Genomic DNA, 18,724 nt, shown 5'->3' with positions numbered 1-18,724 from the left:
GTTAAGTCCGGCTAAGAAACGAGCCATAGTTGCCTCTCGATCTTCCTCCACATCCGCTCGAATCATGGCCACTTCCATCTCCTTGAAGTAATCCTCCATGCTTATCGTCCCTTGTGTAAGATTTTGAAGTTTTTGGTACAACTCCCGATGGTAGTACGAAGGGATGAAACGTCATCGCATTACAGCCTTCATCTCGGACCATGTTTGGATAGGACGCTCGCCATTTCGCCTTCGGCTAGTTGTAAGTTGGTCCCACCACACCATTGCGTAGTCTGAAAATTCGATAGCAGCCAACTTAACTTTCTTGGCCTCAGAATAGTTATGGCATTCAAATATAAGCTCGATCTTTTTCTCCCACTCGAGATAAGCTTCGGGATCCGATCGGCCTTGGAATGAAGGGATTGACAACTTAATGCTTTTCAAGTCATCATCGAACCTCCCTCGATTTCGTTGGCCTCGGTTCCGTTGGCCTCTTCGTTGAACATTCGCATTGGACCCTTAATCACTTTCGTGTTCAATCGACTCGGAAGATTCATCATCTAAATCAGATTGCCGTCCTCGATTTCTCGGAGGGCTTAAGGGAGTTCTCCTTCGTTGGGCTCTTCCTTCCACACGATCAAGTCTATCTTGAATCGGTTCTAACTTTTGATCGAACAATCGTTCCACCTCGCGTAGCAATGCTTGCAAATTCAAGTCCGGCACATTTCGAACAGGTTGCCTTTCTGCCATGTTTATTGTAGGGCTTCTTGATATATGAAATTATAACCTCACAACAAAAACTCACAAGTCACTCAAAAGAAAATAATTCGGCACTCCACTCGTGTTTACACTCTTTAATGGCTTTTTCTTCTCTCTAATGCTCTCACAACACTCGTGCCTTTTTCCACTCAATTTCCTCTCGTAATTTCGTAAGCGACTCGTCGTGACCTTATCATAGTTCAATGGGTCGGCTTCAAATGGCTTTACAAGGGATTGATGTTAGGTTACGGGTAGGCTAAAAGAAACAAGAAAGGCTTTTTAGGCTAATTGTGGCTTAGAAGATGAATAGAAGAGAATGCCAAACTTACAAACTCGAAACACTTTTTTTTTCTTCTTTTTTTTAACTCGATTTTTTTGTCACTTCTTTTTTTTCCTTTTTTTCGATTTTTTTAAAATTTTTTTTTGAATTTCTTCTCTTTTTTTAAATCCAATACAATAGTAAACAAAATACAAGGAAGAGAAAAAAAATTAAATTCCAACTCAAATTTTTTTTTGATTTTTTTTGACTTTTTTTTTGTTACGAACCTACTCCGAGCTTGATACGAATGTCGGCACTCCTCGTTTTAGTAGCTTTGATACCAAATGATGTGATCCGACCCGGGTTAATTAAGTCGATTCACTTGATTGCCCGATCGTCGACGAGGAATAGTGGAGTTATCAGAAATAGGATGAAATAAGGCTAAAGATGCGGAAGCTTTCAAATGGTTTTAAAGGTTGGCTAAGGTGATGGTAAATTTATAAGGGTAGTAGGCTCGATTTAAGGATAAAAATAAGAAAAATGGAAGTTGATAAATGAAGGCTCAGTTTTGTAAAAAGATATTATAGTTGGGTAAAATCTAGGATAGTCGGTGGAATGGATAAATGAGCTTAAACGCCAGAAACGATTCAACACTAAAAAGTGTCACCCCGATTTCTATTCGGTTCAAGGTGGGATTGCGGAATTGTAGAAGGGTTGAACGCCACACCAAAGCAAGGTGATAAGTTCAAAAGAGAACGATAGACGCCACTAGCACGCTAGATAAGTCAGATCGAAACTCGTACGAATTTAGAGAGGAGAAATCTCACTCTTTGAACAAAGTTCATTCAAATGATCAAAAGTCAAAAGTCCTTTTACAAAGTAAAAAAATTCAGCTATTTATAATAATCTCCTAAGTTAGCCGAATGGTCTCTTTCAATCCTTAAGGAGTAAGTAAATGAACCACTTGAATGTGCTAGCTAGATTCGGCTGAACTTGACAAGCTTCTAGAACTCCCATTGAACCTTGGTCACTTTGAATGGTGCATGAAGAAGTTAAATTCGGCCAATGTACATAAATGAACTCATTTAAGTTGTATCTTTTGCTGAAAAGTGACCAGCCATTAAGAGGGATTTGAATGGCCAAATGAAGTGTGAACACTCGGTTTCAAAGAGTCTTTGTGTGTGAACATTCCAAACCGAAAAGCCAAGAGTGTGAACTTCATGTGTGAACGGCATTATGCTGGTTCTTGAATCATTTAAAATTAGCTGAACATTCCTCATGCATGTAACGCCACATTCATTGAACCTATGATGCATGCACCTAGCTTAAATGCTTCCACCCACATTCGGCCAACCTACACAACATGAACAAATGAATTTAGTTGATCATTATTCAGCTGAATCATATTAAAAACGAAATTTAGACAACATTAATCCAAATAATTAAAACAAAACTCAATTAATTAAACTAAGTCTAATTAATTCAGTTTGGACAAGACACATTAAAACATGTATTAAGACTTATTTATAAGCTGTAGGAATTTAATTTGACTTAATAACATATAAGAAAAACACAATTAATCATGCATAATTAAATCCAACCAGATTTTAAACCAAATAAATAATGAATATTAATTGAGCTGTAATAAACTAATTAAATGACTCAAATAATTATTTCAGCTACTATAATAAGGTCTTAATGAAATTGAGCTAGTTCGAGCTCATTGAGCTTGAAAGGAGCTGGAAACGAGCTAAATTAAGCTCCACAAAATAAGATTGAGCTACGTCCAGCTTGCAAACACGACGAGCCTCGCTTGTAGGCTGATGCAATGGCCGTTCCCAAGGGCGGGTCGTATCACACTTGCCATCCGCAAACGGACGGCCAAACCAAAGTGGTCAACCGGATTCTGTCTACATTGCTTCGAGCTATTATTCGGAAGAATGTGAAGGCTTGGGAAGAATGCTTACCACATGTGGAGTTTGCGTATAATCGAGCTGTTCATTCAGCTACCAAATTTTCTCCTTTTGAAATTGTCTATGGTTTCAATCCATTAACTCCACTTGATTTATTGCCATTGCCTTCTAATCAACTTGTTCATGTAGATGGGAAGCGCAAAGCTGATTTCGTCAAGCAATTGCACCAACGAGTTCGAGACAATATTGAGGCCAAGACCAAGAACTATGAGCAACATGCTAACAAAGGTCGTAAGCGAGTTGTGTTCGAACCGGGAGATTGGGTTTGGTTGTATATGCGCAAGGAGAGATTTCCTATGCAAAGGCGATCCAAACTTCTTCCGAAAGGGGATGGACCGTTTCAAGTCCTTGAGCGAATTAACGATAACTCCTATAAATTGGACTTGCCTGGTGAATATAATGTTAACGCGACTTTTAACATTTCTAATTTGTCTCCGTTTGATGCAGATTCTGATTTGAGGGCAAATCATTCTGAAGAGGAGGGGAATGATGTGAGCTTGCCTACGAACCAAATGGAGAACGAACAAGAAGCCATTAAGCTGTCCATTGGTCCAATAACGCGAGCTAGAGCTAAACGGTTCAAAGATGCTATTTTAGCAATGGTGGAACGGGTGAACGGTTGAAGCTGAATTTCGTTCTAGCTAATTAATTTGATGCTGGAATTTAGACCATTTAAATAAACATTTAAATAAGTTTCATTACAGCTTTTAAACATGTCTTAATTAATTTAAGTGTTTAATATGTCTTGATTTAGTTAAATTAAAGATGTCTTGATGTCATTTAGTTTGTCTAAATTATTACATGTTTTAAATTTGTCTAGCAGAATTTATGTGTTATGATTTGTTAATATTTAAGTTGTCTCAATGTTAATTAGGATGTTCACATTATATTTTAATTTAGTTCAGATGAATTTGCTTGAAATTAATTAAGTTCATGTTTATTTTTAGGTGCAGCCGAATTTGGAGATGAATTGGGCAGATTCATGCATGGAGATTCAATGAATTTGAAGATGCATGTGCAGTTGAACTAATGCATTAAAAGCTGATTAATTTTGGTGTTCTTCAAGGCAACTATTCGGCCAAGAGTGATCAAGCTTTTCATCCTTTCAAGCTTGGCCGATTCTCTTCCCAAGGGCGTATAAAAGCTGTTCACACTATGTCTATTCGGTTCAGCCATGTTCACACTTCAAGGCTCTTCAAAACCGTCCATTCACACTTCTAAATGTCTGTTCAAGTTGCCAATTAATGCTGGTAATTTTTCATCAATAGTTGCTTCATGAATGACCTCATTAAACTCCATTGGCCGAATGTAGCTGCTGCCATTTTTCCAAGTTCATTGAAAGCTCTTCCTTGGTCTCTATTCAGCCGAACCTTGATGCAAGCATATACATGAATTTAAGCTGAATTTTTGTTCAATTTTTGCTTAGAAATTAAGTCTAGAATATGTCCATTCGGCTACTAGACATTAGACTATAAATAGTTGCTCAATTTCTTGTAAAAGCACTTTTGACAAATTTCTGAATGAAATATCATTTTAGTGAGGCAATTCACTCTCTTTATTCTCCAAAGCTCAAATTGACTTATCTTCAACAAGTGGCGTCAATCTGACTTTGTTTCGAACTTATCACCATTGGTGTGGCATTCTTCATACCGTAGGTTCCTATTTTGCTAAATAGAGGGTCTCGGTTTTATCCCAAATCCTTTCTTTCTTTGAAACCTTAAGCCCTGGGTCCTTATTTGCTAATAAGGGTTCGACTTGTTTTCATTGAAATATCCAGCAAACAACACTCCATCAAACTCCCTTGTTTCCCAAAGCCATTTAATTTTAAACACCAAGACTTGAATTTATTTCAAGGCCGACACTACCTAATTTCGATCGGGAAATATTACGACTCGTTATTTCATACGAAACGAGCTCGTATCATCCACTTCCAGCCGTTTTGGGGGCTTTCAAGAGAAATTAATCAAGCCTTTGAATGTCATTAAGGAGCTGGTTAAGAGATGGTGTCTTTTCAACTAGCCAAGGACAACTCAAGAGTCATTTTCTAAGCCATTAAAGACATTCAAATCAGCTGAATTAAGGTGATTTTATGGAAGGAGTTATTTGGTTCAAAGAATAAGAAAAGACATCAGTTTTTTATGGCACATTAAGTGGATGTTTTTTGACCATTCGGTTACCTTGTTTTAGCATTATAAATAGATGTAATCAGCCATAGAGAAAGAAGAACTTTTTGCTGAATATAGATGAAATATTTGAATTGTGAGCTATCCAATTCTCTTTGTTCTTACGGAATTGATTTGACTTATCAAGCATAGCTTGTGGCGTCCATCTTTTCTTTGTTGCTGAACTTATCACCTTTGGTGTGGCGTTCAATATACCTTTGGTTCCTATCATAGTTGACAGTGGGTCAAGGTTCCTTTGCTGTTTCCTTTAACCGAAAAACACCTAAAGACCATTTTGAGATTCAGGTCAACAACTCGTTATTGCTGGTTCATCTTTGGTCTTAGCCAATTAATTTGTTATTGTTTCCTTCCTATTTTATTCATTACCTTTGTTTGAAGCCATTAACTCTATTTTGTTTCTTTTAAACCGAAACGATTCTATTCTACTCAATTCACGATCGGGCGACACTAACGACTCGATTCAATTCACGAAATGAGTTCGTATCATTGGTGGACTCAACTTGGGGTAAATCGTCATCACAATTATGAAGGTGAGATTTTGACATGGGATGAGTTGAAACAGATTATGCGAAAAAGGTTTATTCCACATCACTACTATAGAGAGATTAAAACAAAGCTCCAAAGACTTATTCAAGGTAGTAAGACGGTGGATGAATATTTTAAAGAGAAGGAGATGCTCATTCAGAGAGCTAATGTGGAGGAGGATGAAGAAACAACTATGGTTCAATTTATTGATGGTTTGAACAGGCCGATAGCTAATACGTTGAGGCTACAAACTTACATTGATTTGGAAGAAGCAGTTCATAAAGCCATTAAGATCGAGCAACAACTAAAGGAACAAAGGTTTGGTTCCTTCTCGACTTCACAATATTACCGAGGTAACAATTCCAATTCTGATTTTAAGAGTTCAAAATCCCCTTTTGTTACTAACAAGTCTTCTTTGAGTAATGGAAGTAAGCAATCAGATTGGAAAAAAAGGGGCTCCTGTTAAAACGCAAACACCTTCTAAGCAGCCCAATTTAGGTGATTCGAGTGTGAAGAGGACTCGTGAGATTGAATGCTTTAAGTGCAAAGGGCGTGGTCATTATAGTAGGTGATACGCCCTCACCTTGAGATCAAATTGAGTCGTAAAGATCGCCCGATCGTGAATTAGGAGTAAATTGAGGCTTTACAAAATAGGATAGAAGAAAGAGGTTTATTTAGGCTCAAAAGGGTTTTGTTGGTTTAGGAAATGAATTAGAAAACAATGGAAGCAATTTGGCTAAGGATTCGAAAGCCGAACTAACACAATAGGAATGTGTTAACCCGTAACTTAGGAGAATGCTTAGGTTGGTAAGGATGGATGGAAAGTTTGTTAAATGGATAGAAACTTCGACCCACTATCAATGATGATAGGAACCTTAGTATGAATCGAACGCCACACTTTTGGGATTAAAGTGATAAGTTCGGGAAGAAACAAAAACAAGTTTGACGCCACAAAGATGTTTGATAAGTCTCACAAGTTTTTGGAGAATAACGAGAGTTGAAAACAACCTCACAATTTAGCAAAGCTATCAAATTGTTCATTAACCTCAAAATGTGAATTACATGACCTATTTATAGCTTGACTAAGGTAGCCGAATAGCCTATCTAATCAGATCCTTATGCCTTAAGTTTCTTGAGGAAACTTCCTAGAAATTTCCTACTTACATTCATGTGATAAAATTCTGAAAATTAACCTTCTAGAAAAAGATGATTCGGCTGGCCCCTTTAATGGAGAAAATTCACATTCAGTTAATGTTTTAAAAGAGCTTAATTGCTGCTATGGAGAAGAGAAATGGACAGCTTCAAAAATTATGCTTCTTTGGCCGAATATGAGTAGCCTCCACATGAATTGGCTGCTGGAATTTATGAGGCACTCTTTGGCCATTGCTCTCCACGAAATTGGCCCTTGGAGAAGCTCAAAACAGCAGCTAGATGATACGACCATGCCCCGGGCACACTTTTGGATCAGCTCCCTAAGCATTGTTTGCAAATCCATGCGAGCTGAATTAGTTCAATTTCATTTCGTTAAGCTCCGTTTAGCTCGTTTCCAGCTCACTCGAGCTCAAGTCAACTCACTCAAGCTCAATTTAGCTCAATCTTAACCCGATGAGCTTATTTTTAGCTTTCTTTAGCTTGCATTTATTTTGCTGAAATAAACCATTTAATTTGTCATTAGTTAAATTAGTTGTTTATCTTAAGTTAGTTAATTTGTTAAAATCTGGACAAATAATTAATTAAGTGTTTTAATTATATCTAAATTAAATACTTAATAAATTATGATGTTTTAAATATGTCTGAAATTGTTAATATGTATGGCCAAATTTAATGTGCAAATTATTGAGTTCATATGCTGCTAATTTAATGTGTTTGAAATGCATTTAACTTGCTGATTTAATTTACTGCAGGTTCATGAACGGATTGGTGCAATGTATGGGAGTGTGCATGCACAATTGAGGTTCAATGGATGGCATTTAAAGGAGCACATGAAAGTTCATGTATTTGAAGATTCATGGATCATATTTATGGGGGAAAATACATGGGACGTTTCATGCATGATTCATGCATTTTCAAGATGACCATTCAAGTATTTTAGGCACATTAATGCCTCATTCAGCCAAGGGAGATGTAGGATCATTAAAGAGCTGCACATTCATTGAATTATGGAGATTCTTCAAGGCTAAGGATGCATGAATGCATCAAGTGAAGCATCATGATGGTTCGGCCAATTCATGTGCCATCTTCAAGCATGAACTGGATTTTAATGCTATTTGTGTGAACATGTTAAATACCTGTGTGAACAGAATTTAAGTTAGTGTGAACAACATAGATGCCGAATATCAATAGGCATTTTAGGCTTATAAATAGATTACTTGTTTATTGTAAAAGGTTACAGAATTTGATCAATTAAACTTAATAGAACTTTTGTTCTTGTGAGGTTACCTCCTCTATTCTTTCGTTCGAGTCTCGAAGCGACTTATCTAGCTTGCTAGTGGTGTCAATCCGAACTCCATTGAACTTATCACTGAATCGGTGTGGCGTTCAACCATCTTCCTATACCTTTGGTTCTTACCTCCATATAGGTAACGGGTCACGGTTCGCTTCTATCCTTCATCAAAATTCACCTTAAGCAATATAAGACTCGGGGCAATACTTTTTAGTATTGAATCATTCTTAAAGTTTGAGTTCTTTATCCATTTCCATCTATTTATCATCTTTGTAACTTAATTCTTTGTTAAACCGAACCTATCTTTCATCAAATCAAAACCCATCCTTTGAACCCATTTTGCCTACCTTCCGCTTATAAAACATTCAAACTCCATCTATCTACAAATTTGAACGAGCTTCTCATTGACGATCGGGCATCTTAAGTGAACCCGACTCAATCAATCGGGCCGGATCACATCACTAGAAGTCCATTGAGCTGCACGAAAAGTCAGCTGGAAACACAAGGCAGCTGCACTTTAAATGCCGTCCATGCATGTGCCCAAATACATGCTCCTTCTTTATGAGCTTTCTTTGCCATTAAGCTAGCTGAAAAACATCAAATAAATGTGGTTAAGACAAGTTTAATACTCATGAAATCAGCAGCTGGACATATTAAAATTCTGCACATTAATTCGGCTAAGACAAATTAATTAGCAGCCACTAATAAATTTGTCTTAGTCAAGACACATTAAAACTTTGTAATTAAACTAAACACCTTTAATTTATGACTTAATATGGACATATTAAAGGCATGTACTAATATAAAACATATTTAATAAGCTGAATTAAAAAATGTCCAGATTAAGACACATTTATTTAATTAAATGATTTGAGTTGATTCTAAACTAACACAACTAACTAAATTTATTGAAAATAAATTTAATCAGCTCCTTGAACTAATTAAGTGCCGAATTGAGCTAAATTGAGCTGACACAAGCTAAAATCAGCTTGTAGGAAATTGCGAATCAAGCTAGTTGAGCTGGGCATTTTATGGGCAATCAACCCATCACTCCACAATCGAGCAATATAGCTTGCTACAGCATCTTGGAACTTCTTGGCACATGCTCGAGTAATTGGCCCCAAAGGCAACTCCATGGATTCGGCACCTATCTTCATGGGCGAGCTCATATCATCCTCCCTCTCTTCGAAGCGATTCGTCCTCGAATCGTCACCTACATCAAAAGGAGAAAGATCAGCAACGTTAAAACTTGCACTCACTCCATACTCACCCGGTAGGTCAATCTTGTAGACGTTGTCATTGATCCGTTCCAATACTTGAAAAGGGCCATCACTCCTTGATTGAAGCTTGGATTTCCTTTGATCGGGAAACTGTTCTTTGCGCATGTGGATCCAAACCCAGTCACCGGGTTCGAACACGACTCGTTTGCACCCTTTATTTGCCCCTCGAACATATTGTTCGGTTCTCCTCTCAATATTATCCTTAACATTTTTGTGCAATTGTTTAACAAATTCGGCCTTCTTTTTGCCATCTACATGTACTAATTCATTAGAAGGCATAGGAATCAAATCAAGAGGAGTAATGGGGTTAAAACCGTATACTACCTCAAAAGGAGAAAATTTCGTAGCAGAATGAACGGTTCGATTGTATGCGAACTCCACATGAGGTAAGCAATCTTCCCACATCTTCAAATTCTTTTTCAAAATAGCTCGAAGCAAAGTTGATAGCACACGGTTGACTACTTCGGTTTGGCCATCCGTTTGAGGGTGGCATGTCGTCGAAAATAGAAGTTTGGTGCCCAATTTCCCCCACAACGTCCTCCAAAAATGACTTAGAAACTTTGTGTCGCGATCGGAGACAATGGTTCGAGGGATTCCATGCAACCTAACAACTTCCTTGAAAAACAGACTAGCAACGTTAGTAGCATCATCAGTTTTATTACAAGGTATAAAGTGGGCCATTTTTGAAAAACGGTCTACAACAACAAATATTGAATCTCTCCCTCTTTCGGTTCTTGGAAGGCCCAGAACAAAGTCCATTGAAATGTCTACCCACGGAGCATCAGGAATAGGCAACGGGGTGTATAAACCATGCGGTTTGATTCGTGACTTTGCCTTCTTACAAGTGATGCAACGATCACATTTCCTTATTACGTCACGTTTCATTTTGGGCCAATAGAAATGTTCATGCAATATTGCTAAAGTTTTAGCAATTCCGAAGTGGCCCATAAGTCCTCTGCTATAAGCTTCTTCTACAAGGACGTTTCTCACAGAACTTTCAGGCACACAAAGCTTGCCTTCACGAAATAAATAGCCCTCATGCTGAAAGTACTTTTCACAAGCACCATGCGAACAAGACTCATAAATTTCACCAAAGTCAGCATCGGATTTATAAAGATCTTTGATAAATTCAAAACCAAGCAATTTAGAATCCATTAAATTGACAAGTGCGTACCTTCGTGATAGGGCGTCGGCTACAACATTTTCCTTACCCTTTTTATACTTGATCACGTACGGAAACGACTCCAAATACTCCACCCACTTGGCATGACGTTTATTGAGCTTGGTTTGTCCCTTCAAATGCTTTAGAGCCTCGTGGTCTGAATGAATTACGAATTCCTTCGACCATAAATAGTGTTGCCATGTTTCGAGAGCTCAGACCAATGCATATAGTTCCTTATCATACGTTGGATAATTCAACGTAGCTCCGTTAAGCTTTTCACTAAAGTATGCAATAGGCCGTCCATCTTGCATCAAAGCAGCGCCAATGCTGATACCTGAAGCATCACACTCTATCTTGAATGTTTTGTTAAAATCAGGTAAAGACAACAATGGTGCATTAGTTAGACATTCTTTAAGCTTATTAAAAGAATTTTCTTGTTCATCAGTCCACACAAAAGGAGAATTTTTCTTAATTATACCTGTCAAGGGGGCAGCTACAAAACTAAAATTAGGCACAAACCTTCGATAGAAGCTTGCCAACCCGTGAAAACTCCTCACTTGGCTGATGTTCGTTGGACGTGGCCATTCGTTGATCGCCTTGACCTTTTCTTGGTCAACTTCTAATCCACGAGCACTTACCACAAAGCCTAGAAAAACAACTTCATTAGTGCAAAAAGAACATTTCTTTAAATTGGCATAAAGTACCTCTTTTCGCAAGACTTCAAGCACGACACATAGATGTTGAATATGATCTTCCAAGCTCTTGCTATAGACTAAAATATCATCAAAACACACAACACAGAATTTCCCAATGAACGAACGTAAAACATAATTCATGAGACGCATGAAAGTACTAGGAGCGTTGGTAAGTCCGAATGGCATTACCAACCATTCATACAAACCATATTTAGTTTTGAACGCAGTTTTCCATTCGTCTCCCTCCCGCATTCTAATTTGATGATACCCACTTTTTAAATCGATCTTCGAAAACAATTGGGCTCCACTAAGTTCATCAAGCATGTCGTCGAGGCGGGGAATAGGATGGCGATATTTTATTGTGATTTTGTTGATAGCGCGGCAGTCAACGCACATTCGCCAGGATCCATCCTTTTTAGGAACCAACAATACCGGAACTGCGCACGGACTTAAGCTTTCACAGATGTAGCCCTTCTCCATTAATTCAGCTACTTGCTTTTCTAATTCCTTCGTTTCCTCAAGATTACTTCTATATGCTGGCCTATTTGGAATTGCAGCACTGGGCACAAAATTGATTTGGTGCTCGATTCCTCGAATGGGAGGTAGGCCATTTGGCACTTCTCCAGGAAAAACATCTCCGAATTCCTGCAACAAAGAAACGATAGGAGTAGGCAAAGTATTGTCAAGTTCATTAGTTTCCAATAAACACTCTTTATACATAAGTACAAAGATGGGTTGCCTTGCCAACATCAATTTTCGAATCTCTCTTTTTCTAGCAAAAACACTTATTTTTTTATTTTCACACTCTTGCTCTTTTTCTTTTGTCACTCTTGTTTTTATCTCATCTCCTCATTCTTTTCTTTCTTTTTCTTTTCACTCTTTTTGTTTTTCTCTTTTTCTTTTTCTCGCTCAATAGATTGCTTCATCTTGAGTTGGTCTTCATGCACTTGCTTCGGTGTGAGAGGAGCTAATGTAACATTCCTTCCAAGGTGCTTAAATGAATATCGGTTTGTATAGTCGCCGTGGACTACTCGCCGGTCAAATTGCCAAGGACGCCCCAATAGCAAATGTCCCGCGTGCATTGGTACGACATCACAAACCACCTCATCTTGGTACTTGCCTATGGAAAACGCCACCCTTGCTTGCTTCGTCACCTTGAGTTCGCCTCCGTCATTTAGCCATTGTAACTTGTAAGGAGTTGGATGCTTTGTGGTGGCTAAACCAAGTTTTTCAACCAACAAAGAACTTGCGACATTGGTGCAACTACCTCCGTCAATAATTAAACTACACACCTTGCCTTAAACATGGCAACGAGTCTGAAAGATGTTGTCTCGTTGTTGTTCTTCCTCGGCTACTTGGATATTCAAGCTCCTTTTGAAAACAAGTAATTCTCCTTCAACGGGCAGCTCGAGCTCTTCACCTTCCTCCATGGGAATTTCAGGCTCCTCCTCTTGTTCATCTTCGGACTCAATCTCGCCATTTGAACGAACCACCATCACTCGTCGATTAGGACATTGACTCGCAATGTGGCCTCTTCCTTGACACTTGAAACACTTGATATCGCGAGAATGATTCGAGACAGCCTCGTTTTTATTTTTGCTAGCATCGGCACTTACTTGATTAGGTTTGGTAGCAACGAAAAGCTCCTTAGGCCGATTGGGAGCTTTGCTAGTCCCTTGAGCCCACTTGTTGGTAGAAGCCGTTGGATATGTCCGCGTGGGTCCTTTTCGTTTCAATTGTTTTTCAACTTTTATTGCCATATGCACCATGTCCATAACTTCTACATAGTGTTGAAGCTCGACGATATTGGCAATATCCCAATTTAGGCCGGCTAAAAATCTCGCCATTGTTGCTTCATGATCCTCCTCCACGTCGGCTCTTATCATAGCGATTTCCATGTCTTTATAGTAGTCCTCGACAGTTCGGTTGCCTTGTGTGAGATTTTGCAATCGTTGGTACAACTTGATGCAATCGAGCCCCATGAGTTATCAAGTACGAACGATGTTTCCCTCGAGCTGCCTAAAGGACCTATTACCAGAGCTAGGGCTAAGAAGTTTAAAGACACAATTTCAGCTTTGGTTGATTGGGTTTGGGGTGAATTCGTGGCCAGTCTACTTGAAAACTCATGGACCAGCAAGATGAGCAAACCGTGCACTTTACTTCAAGCTCTTCCGGCTTAATTTTTAACAAGCTCGTTTTTAGCTTATTCATTTTTTTGAAATAATTAATTAAATTGTCTTAGTTGCTGTTGAGTTTAATTTGAGTCTTAGTTAAATATTTCTTGGTTCAGCCGAATTAATGTGTGAGATTTAAGCTAAGTAAATTTGTTGAATTTGCTAGGACAACGTACATGGATGGCAAAGAAGAGGTGGACTGCAACATGCATAAAAGCCGAATTGATGTGGAGGTGAACGGCATGAAATTAAGGAAGCATTTGACCAACATCATGCATAATTCCTGGGAGAATTTGAGGAAGCATTTGACCAACATCATGCATAATTCATGGAAGAATTTGAGGAAGCATTTGACCAACATCATGCATAATTCATGGAAGAATTTGAGGAAGCATTTGACCAACATCATGCATAATTCATGGAAGAATTTAAAGAAGCATTTGGCCAACATCATGCATAATTTATGGAACAAATTGAGGAAGCACCATGGCCGAATTTGACTTCCAATTTTGCCCATTCGGCTACCCTTTTGTTTTGCCTATAAATATGTGTTAAATTTCATTGTAAAGCATCAAGAACCTTGAATTTGATGTGATCTCAATCGCATCATGTTGTGGCACCACTCGTTGCTATCATGATTGGCCTAAACACGAGGGCCCCAAGTGCAAGATGAAGCTCAATCTCAGCTCAACAAGCTCAATCTTAGTTTTTCCCAGCTCGATTTAGCTCACATGAGCTTAATTTAGCTCGTTTGAGCTCAATTTAGCTTACTTTAGCTCGTTTGAGCTTGGCTTAAGTTTATTTCAACTCATTTATTTTAATGTCTGAATAAATTAAGTAATTTATTAATTTAGCTTAAATTACTACAGCTCATAATTATGTTTTGACTTATTACATGTTTTAAATGTGTCTTGGCCGAATTTAATATGTCTTGTTAAGACTTTATTAAATTTGTCTAATTTAATTTATGTTTAATTAGTGTGTCTAAATTATATTAATGTTTGTTCAGCTGAATTTTATGTGATTTAATTTTGGTTCATGTGTTTTTGTAGGTGAGTTGAATTTGGAGAGTAATTAAACAAGGTTCATGCATGATAGGTTCAATGTATAGGACGGTGCATGTAAGGCCTCTTTCAATGAATGGTGGCTGATCCATTTGGCTCCCCAAGGCACCTATTTGGCCAAAATGTGTCCAGCAACTTAAAGCACAAGCTTGGCCAATCGTATTCCCAAGGCAGCATCTAAGCCATTCACACCTCAATTTGACCAATCAGCTCCTATACATGTATGGGTGGATTCATGAACATCCAAAGGGAGGGAATATTACCTTAATTCATCACATTGAATGTATAATGTGCATGTACAAAGGGGAGAACGAATTTACAAGGTACATGCTTCCATTCATGAACCAACCCATCATTAAAGTTTTATTTAAGAGAGATGCATGACCCATGCACCTAGCATTCGTCCAAGAGGGGTTGGATATGAATTGAAGATGCACATTCATGGAACAAGGAAGCTTTCTTATTGGTTAAGCATGCATGAACGGGTTTTGGGAAGAAACATGATTATTCAACCATGCATGAACTTACACTATCCATGAACAGAGATTTAATGCTTGAAGTGTGAACATTTTTAATTGTTGTGTGAACACATTAGTAGCTGAATTTTAATAGGCATTAGAGAGCCTATAAATAGTTTATTTTGTTTATTGTAAAAGGTGACAGAATTTGATTATTGAAAACTTGATTGTGAGGTTTCCTCCTATCCTATTTCATACGAGTCTCATTCTGACTTATCTAGCTCGCTAGTGGCGTCAACCCGACTTCTTGAACTTATCACCATCCTGGTGTGGCGTTCATCCACCTTTTTATACCTTTGGTTCCTACCTCTCTATAGGTAACGGGTCAAGGTCCATCTTCGACAATCCATTTAATCCACCTTGAGCAATATAAGTCCCGGGGAAATACTTCATATAGTATTGAATCGTTCTTCGCTTGAGTTCTATTTTTCCATTCCATTTTAACTATTAAATTATAAACAATATTTCTTTATTTCACCGAGCCTATCAAACATCTATCCAAACCATCTTTTGAACCCATTTTCTCAACTTCCGCTATAAAAAAATCATCTAACTCCATCTATCTACAAAATCGAACAAACTTCTCGTCGACGATCGGGCAATCAAGTGAATCGACTCAATCAACCGAGCCAGATCACATCAGAATTAATGTTTTTACATTTTGTGAGATTGTTTACAACTCTCATTGTTCTCCAAAGACTCGTTTGACTTATCAAGTAACCCTTGTGGCGTCAACCCATTCTTCTTATCCGAACTTATCACTTTGCACCCAAAGTGTGGCATTCAAGTTATACCGAGGTTCCTATCATACTTGATAGTGGGTCAAGGTTCCATTCTATACTTCCGCAAATCCGCCTTAACCAAATAGAAATCGGGGTGATACTCTCTAGTGTTGAATCATTTCTAGAGTTAAGTCCATTTTCTCCATTCCCACAAATTACCGCAAAATTAACTATCCATTTTATTCGTTTTTCTTTATCCTTTACTCCCATTCACGATCGGGCAATACGTGCGGCTCGACACATCCGTAACCGGGTTCGTATCATCTGGTATCAGAGCTAGCCGAATCGGAGTAAGAATCATCATCTTTGATATTACGGTTTTGTAAAAAAAAATCAAAAAAAAAATTTTGCCTACGGTCTAGGCGCGGACGAAAGGAACGTGAAAGATCCGTAAAAAAAAAAGTCTGGAAACCCTTCAACCAATTTTTTTTAGAATCATAATCTACACTCCTTTATACCCATTTGAGTGAATTTTCACGCTTTCAAAAAAAATTGTATCCAATTTATTTTTTTTTTCTTTCTTTCTTCTTTTGTATTCGGTATTAAAAAAAGAAATTCAAAAAAAAATTCGGAATTAAAAAAAAGTGATTGAAATTCATTTTAAGTTTTGTTTGATAGCCTACCATTTCCGACATCATTACCCACCAAGCCAACTCAATTTTGTAAGCCGATGCCAAACGGTATTGATTCGTCTATCTAGTTTGCGGAGAACTTCGAGAGGCGAAAATCGAGTGGTAAAAGGCAAGAGCGATTGGTGAGACCATTAGAGAGGAGTAAAAGCCAAATTGTGTGAAATTTTCTTTGTGAGGAATTGGTGAGAATTTTGTGGTGAGGTATTTAATTTTCTGTTATTATTATTATTATTTTTAACATTTCTTCTTTTAGTATATAATCATGTCTCAAGATACCGAGCAAAATGTGGTGGGAAGACCTGAAAGGCAACCGGTAAGAAATATCGCACCGGGAGGAGGAGGAGTTCCCGATTTAGGCCAACAAGCCCTCTTAAGAGAATTTCAACAAATGCTCCGTAACGAGCTTGAATCCATCAAGGAGAGGCTAGATCGAGTGGAAGGAGGGCCAACACGAGAAGGAACCCCTCAAGGACTGAGAAGGGAGCGGGGGCGAGCAAGACCTTTTGTGGATGATCCCTTCGAGCCAAGCGAGGAGGAAAGTGACCAAGCATTGGATCCAAACGAAAGACGACGAGGTCAAAGGAATAGGGGTCCTAGAGATCGAGGCCAAGTTGATGATGATTTAAAAGGTATTAAACTATCCATTCCTCCCTTTCATGGGAAATCTGATCCGGAAGCCTATCTAGAATGGGAGAGAAAAATAGAGGTGATCTTTGAGTGTCACAACTACTCGGAGAGAAAAAAGGTGAAATTGCCGGCAATCGAGTTCTCCAATTACGCAATGGTATGGTGGGATCAACTCACAACGAGTCGAAGAAGGAACGGGGAGCGGCCAATCTCATCTTGGACCGAAATGAAAGTCGTAATGCGTAAGCGATTTATACCCTCTTACTATTATCGTGAACTTTATCAAAAATTGCAGAATCTTACGCAAGGAAATCGAAGTGTGGAGGACTACTTCAAAGAAATGGAAATTGCCATGATTCGAGCAAACGTGGATGAAGATCGTGAAGCAACCATGGCTCGATTCTTAGCCGGCCTTAATCGTGACATAGCTAACGTGGTGGAACTTCAACACTATGTCGAAGTTGTTGATATGGTACATGTTGCCATCAAAGTCGAAAAATAATTGAAGAGAAAAGGAACTAGCCGAACCTTTCCTAGCACTAACAAATTTCAAAGGTGGAACCAAGGCACGGGTAAGAAAGACTTCTCTAATCGCACTAAAGATCACCCTTTGTCTTCTAAGGTGAGTAAACCCGTTGGTGAAACAAGCAAAGGTAAAGAAGTTGTCATGCCGAATCGATCACGAGAAATAAAGTGTTTCAAGTGTTTAGGGAGGGGCCATATTGCAAGTCAATGCCCTAACCGAACTAACATGATATTACGGGCTAATGGAGAGATCGAATCGGAGGAAGATGATGATGAAGAACCCGATGAAACCGTCGAAGAAGAAGATGAACTTGAATATGCTGTTGATGGCGAAATCCTTGTCATTAAACGAAGTCTTAGTCTTCAAAGCGTTGAAAATGAACAGCAAAGGGAGAACATTTTCCATACACGTTGCCATGTCCAAGGCAAGGTGTGCAGCTTGATCGTTGATGGCGGGAGTTGTACAAATGTGGCCAGCACCTTAATGGTTGAAAAACTCGGCTTGCCAACAACTAAGCACCCTCAACCTTACAAACTTCAACGGCTTAATGATGGAGGGGAGTTGAAGGTAACTAAGCAAGTTTTGGTGCCGTTCACTATCGGAAAATATTTCGACAAAGTTTTATGCGACGTAGTACCTATGCATGCTGGTCATATGTTATTGGGTCGTCCATGGCAATTCGACCGTAAAGCTATTCATGATCGTTTTACAAACCACTACACTTTCAAGTTTGAAGGCAAGAATGTCACCTTAGTCCCGATGACACCGAGGCAGGTTTATGAAGACCAATTGAAGTTAAGAGAGTCTTTTGAAAAATTTCGAGAGAATGAAAAAGAAAGCGAAAAACACACTGAGAAAAGAAAGAAAAACTTTTGAAAAGTGTGTTTTTCGCTTTCTTTTTCATTCTCTCAAAATTTTTCAAAAGACTCTCTTAACTTCAATTGGTCTTCATAAACCTGCCTCGGTGTCATCGGGACTAAGGTGACATTCTTGCCTTCAAACTTGAAAGTGTAGCGGTTTGTAAAATCATCATGAATAGCTTTACGGTTGAATTGCCATGGACGACCCAATAACATATGACCAGCATGCATAGGTACTACGTCGCATAAAACTTTGTCGAAATATTTTCCGATAGTGAACGGC

At 38.5% G+C, this 18,724-nt stretch overlaps 1 protein-coding gene across 1 annotated transcript; it reads left to right on the top strand.

Annotated features, from left to right (window-relative positions):
- Nucleotides 1-16,690: 16,690 nt before the first annotated feature.
- On the top strand, nt 16,691-18,457 carry LOC121214541 (uncharacterized). The gene is made up of 2 exons (XM_041088313.1): nt 16,691-17,527; nt 17,678-18,457. Exons 1-2 carry the CDS (start codon nt 16,691-16,693, stop codon nt 18,455-18,457), a joined length of 1,617 nt encoding a protein of 538 aa, XP_040944247.1.
- The last annotated feature ends 267 nt before the right edge of the window (nt 18,458-18,724 follow it).

The sequence above is a fragment of the Gossypium hirsutum genome, chromosome D02 (genome assembly GCF_007990345.1).
Source record: "Gossypium hirsutum isolate 1008001.06 chromosome D02, Gossypium_hirsutum_v2.1, whole genome shotgun sequence".
NCBI lineage: Eukaryota > Viridiplantae > Streptophyta > Magnoliopsida > Malvales > Malvaceae > Gossypium > Gossypium hirsutum.
Note: the sequence above shows the minus strand (reverse complement) of the source record. Positions and strands in the feature narration are given on the sequence as shown.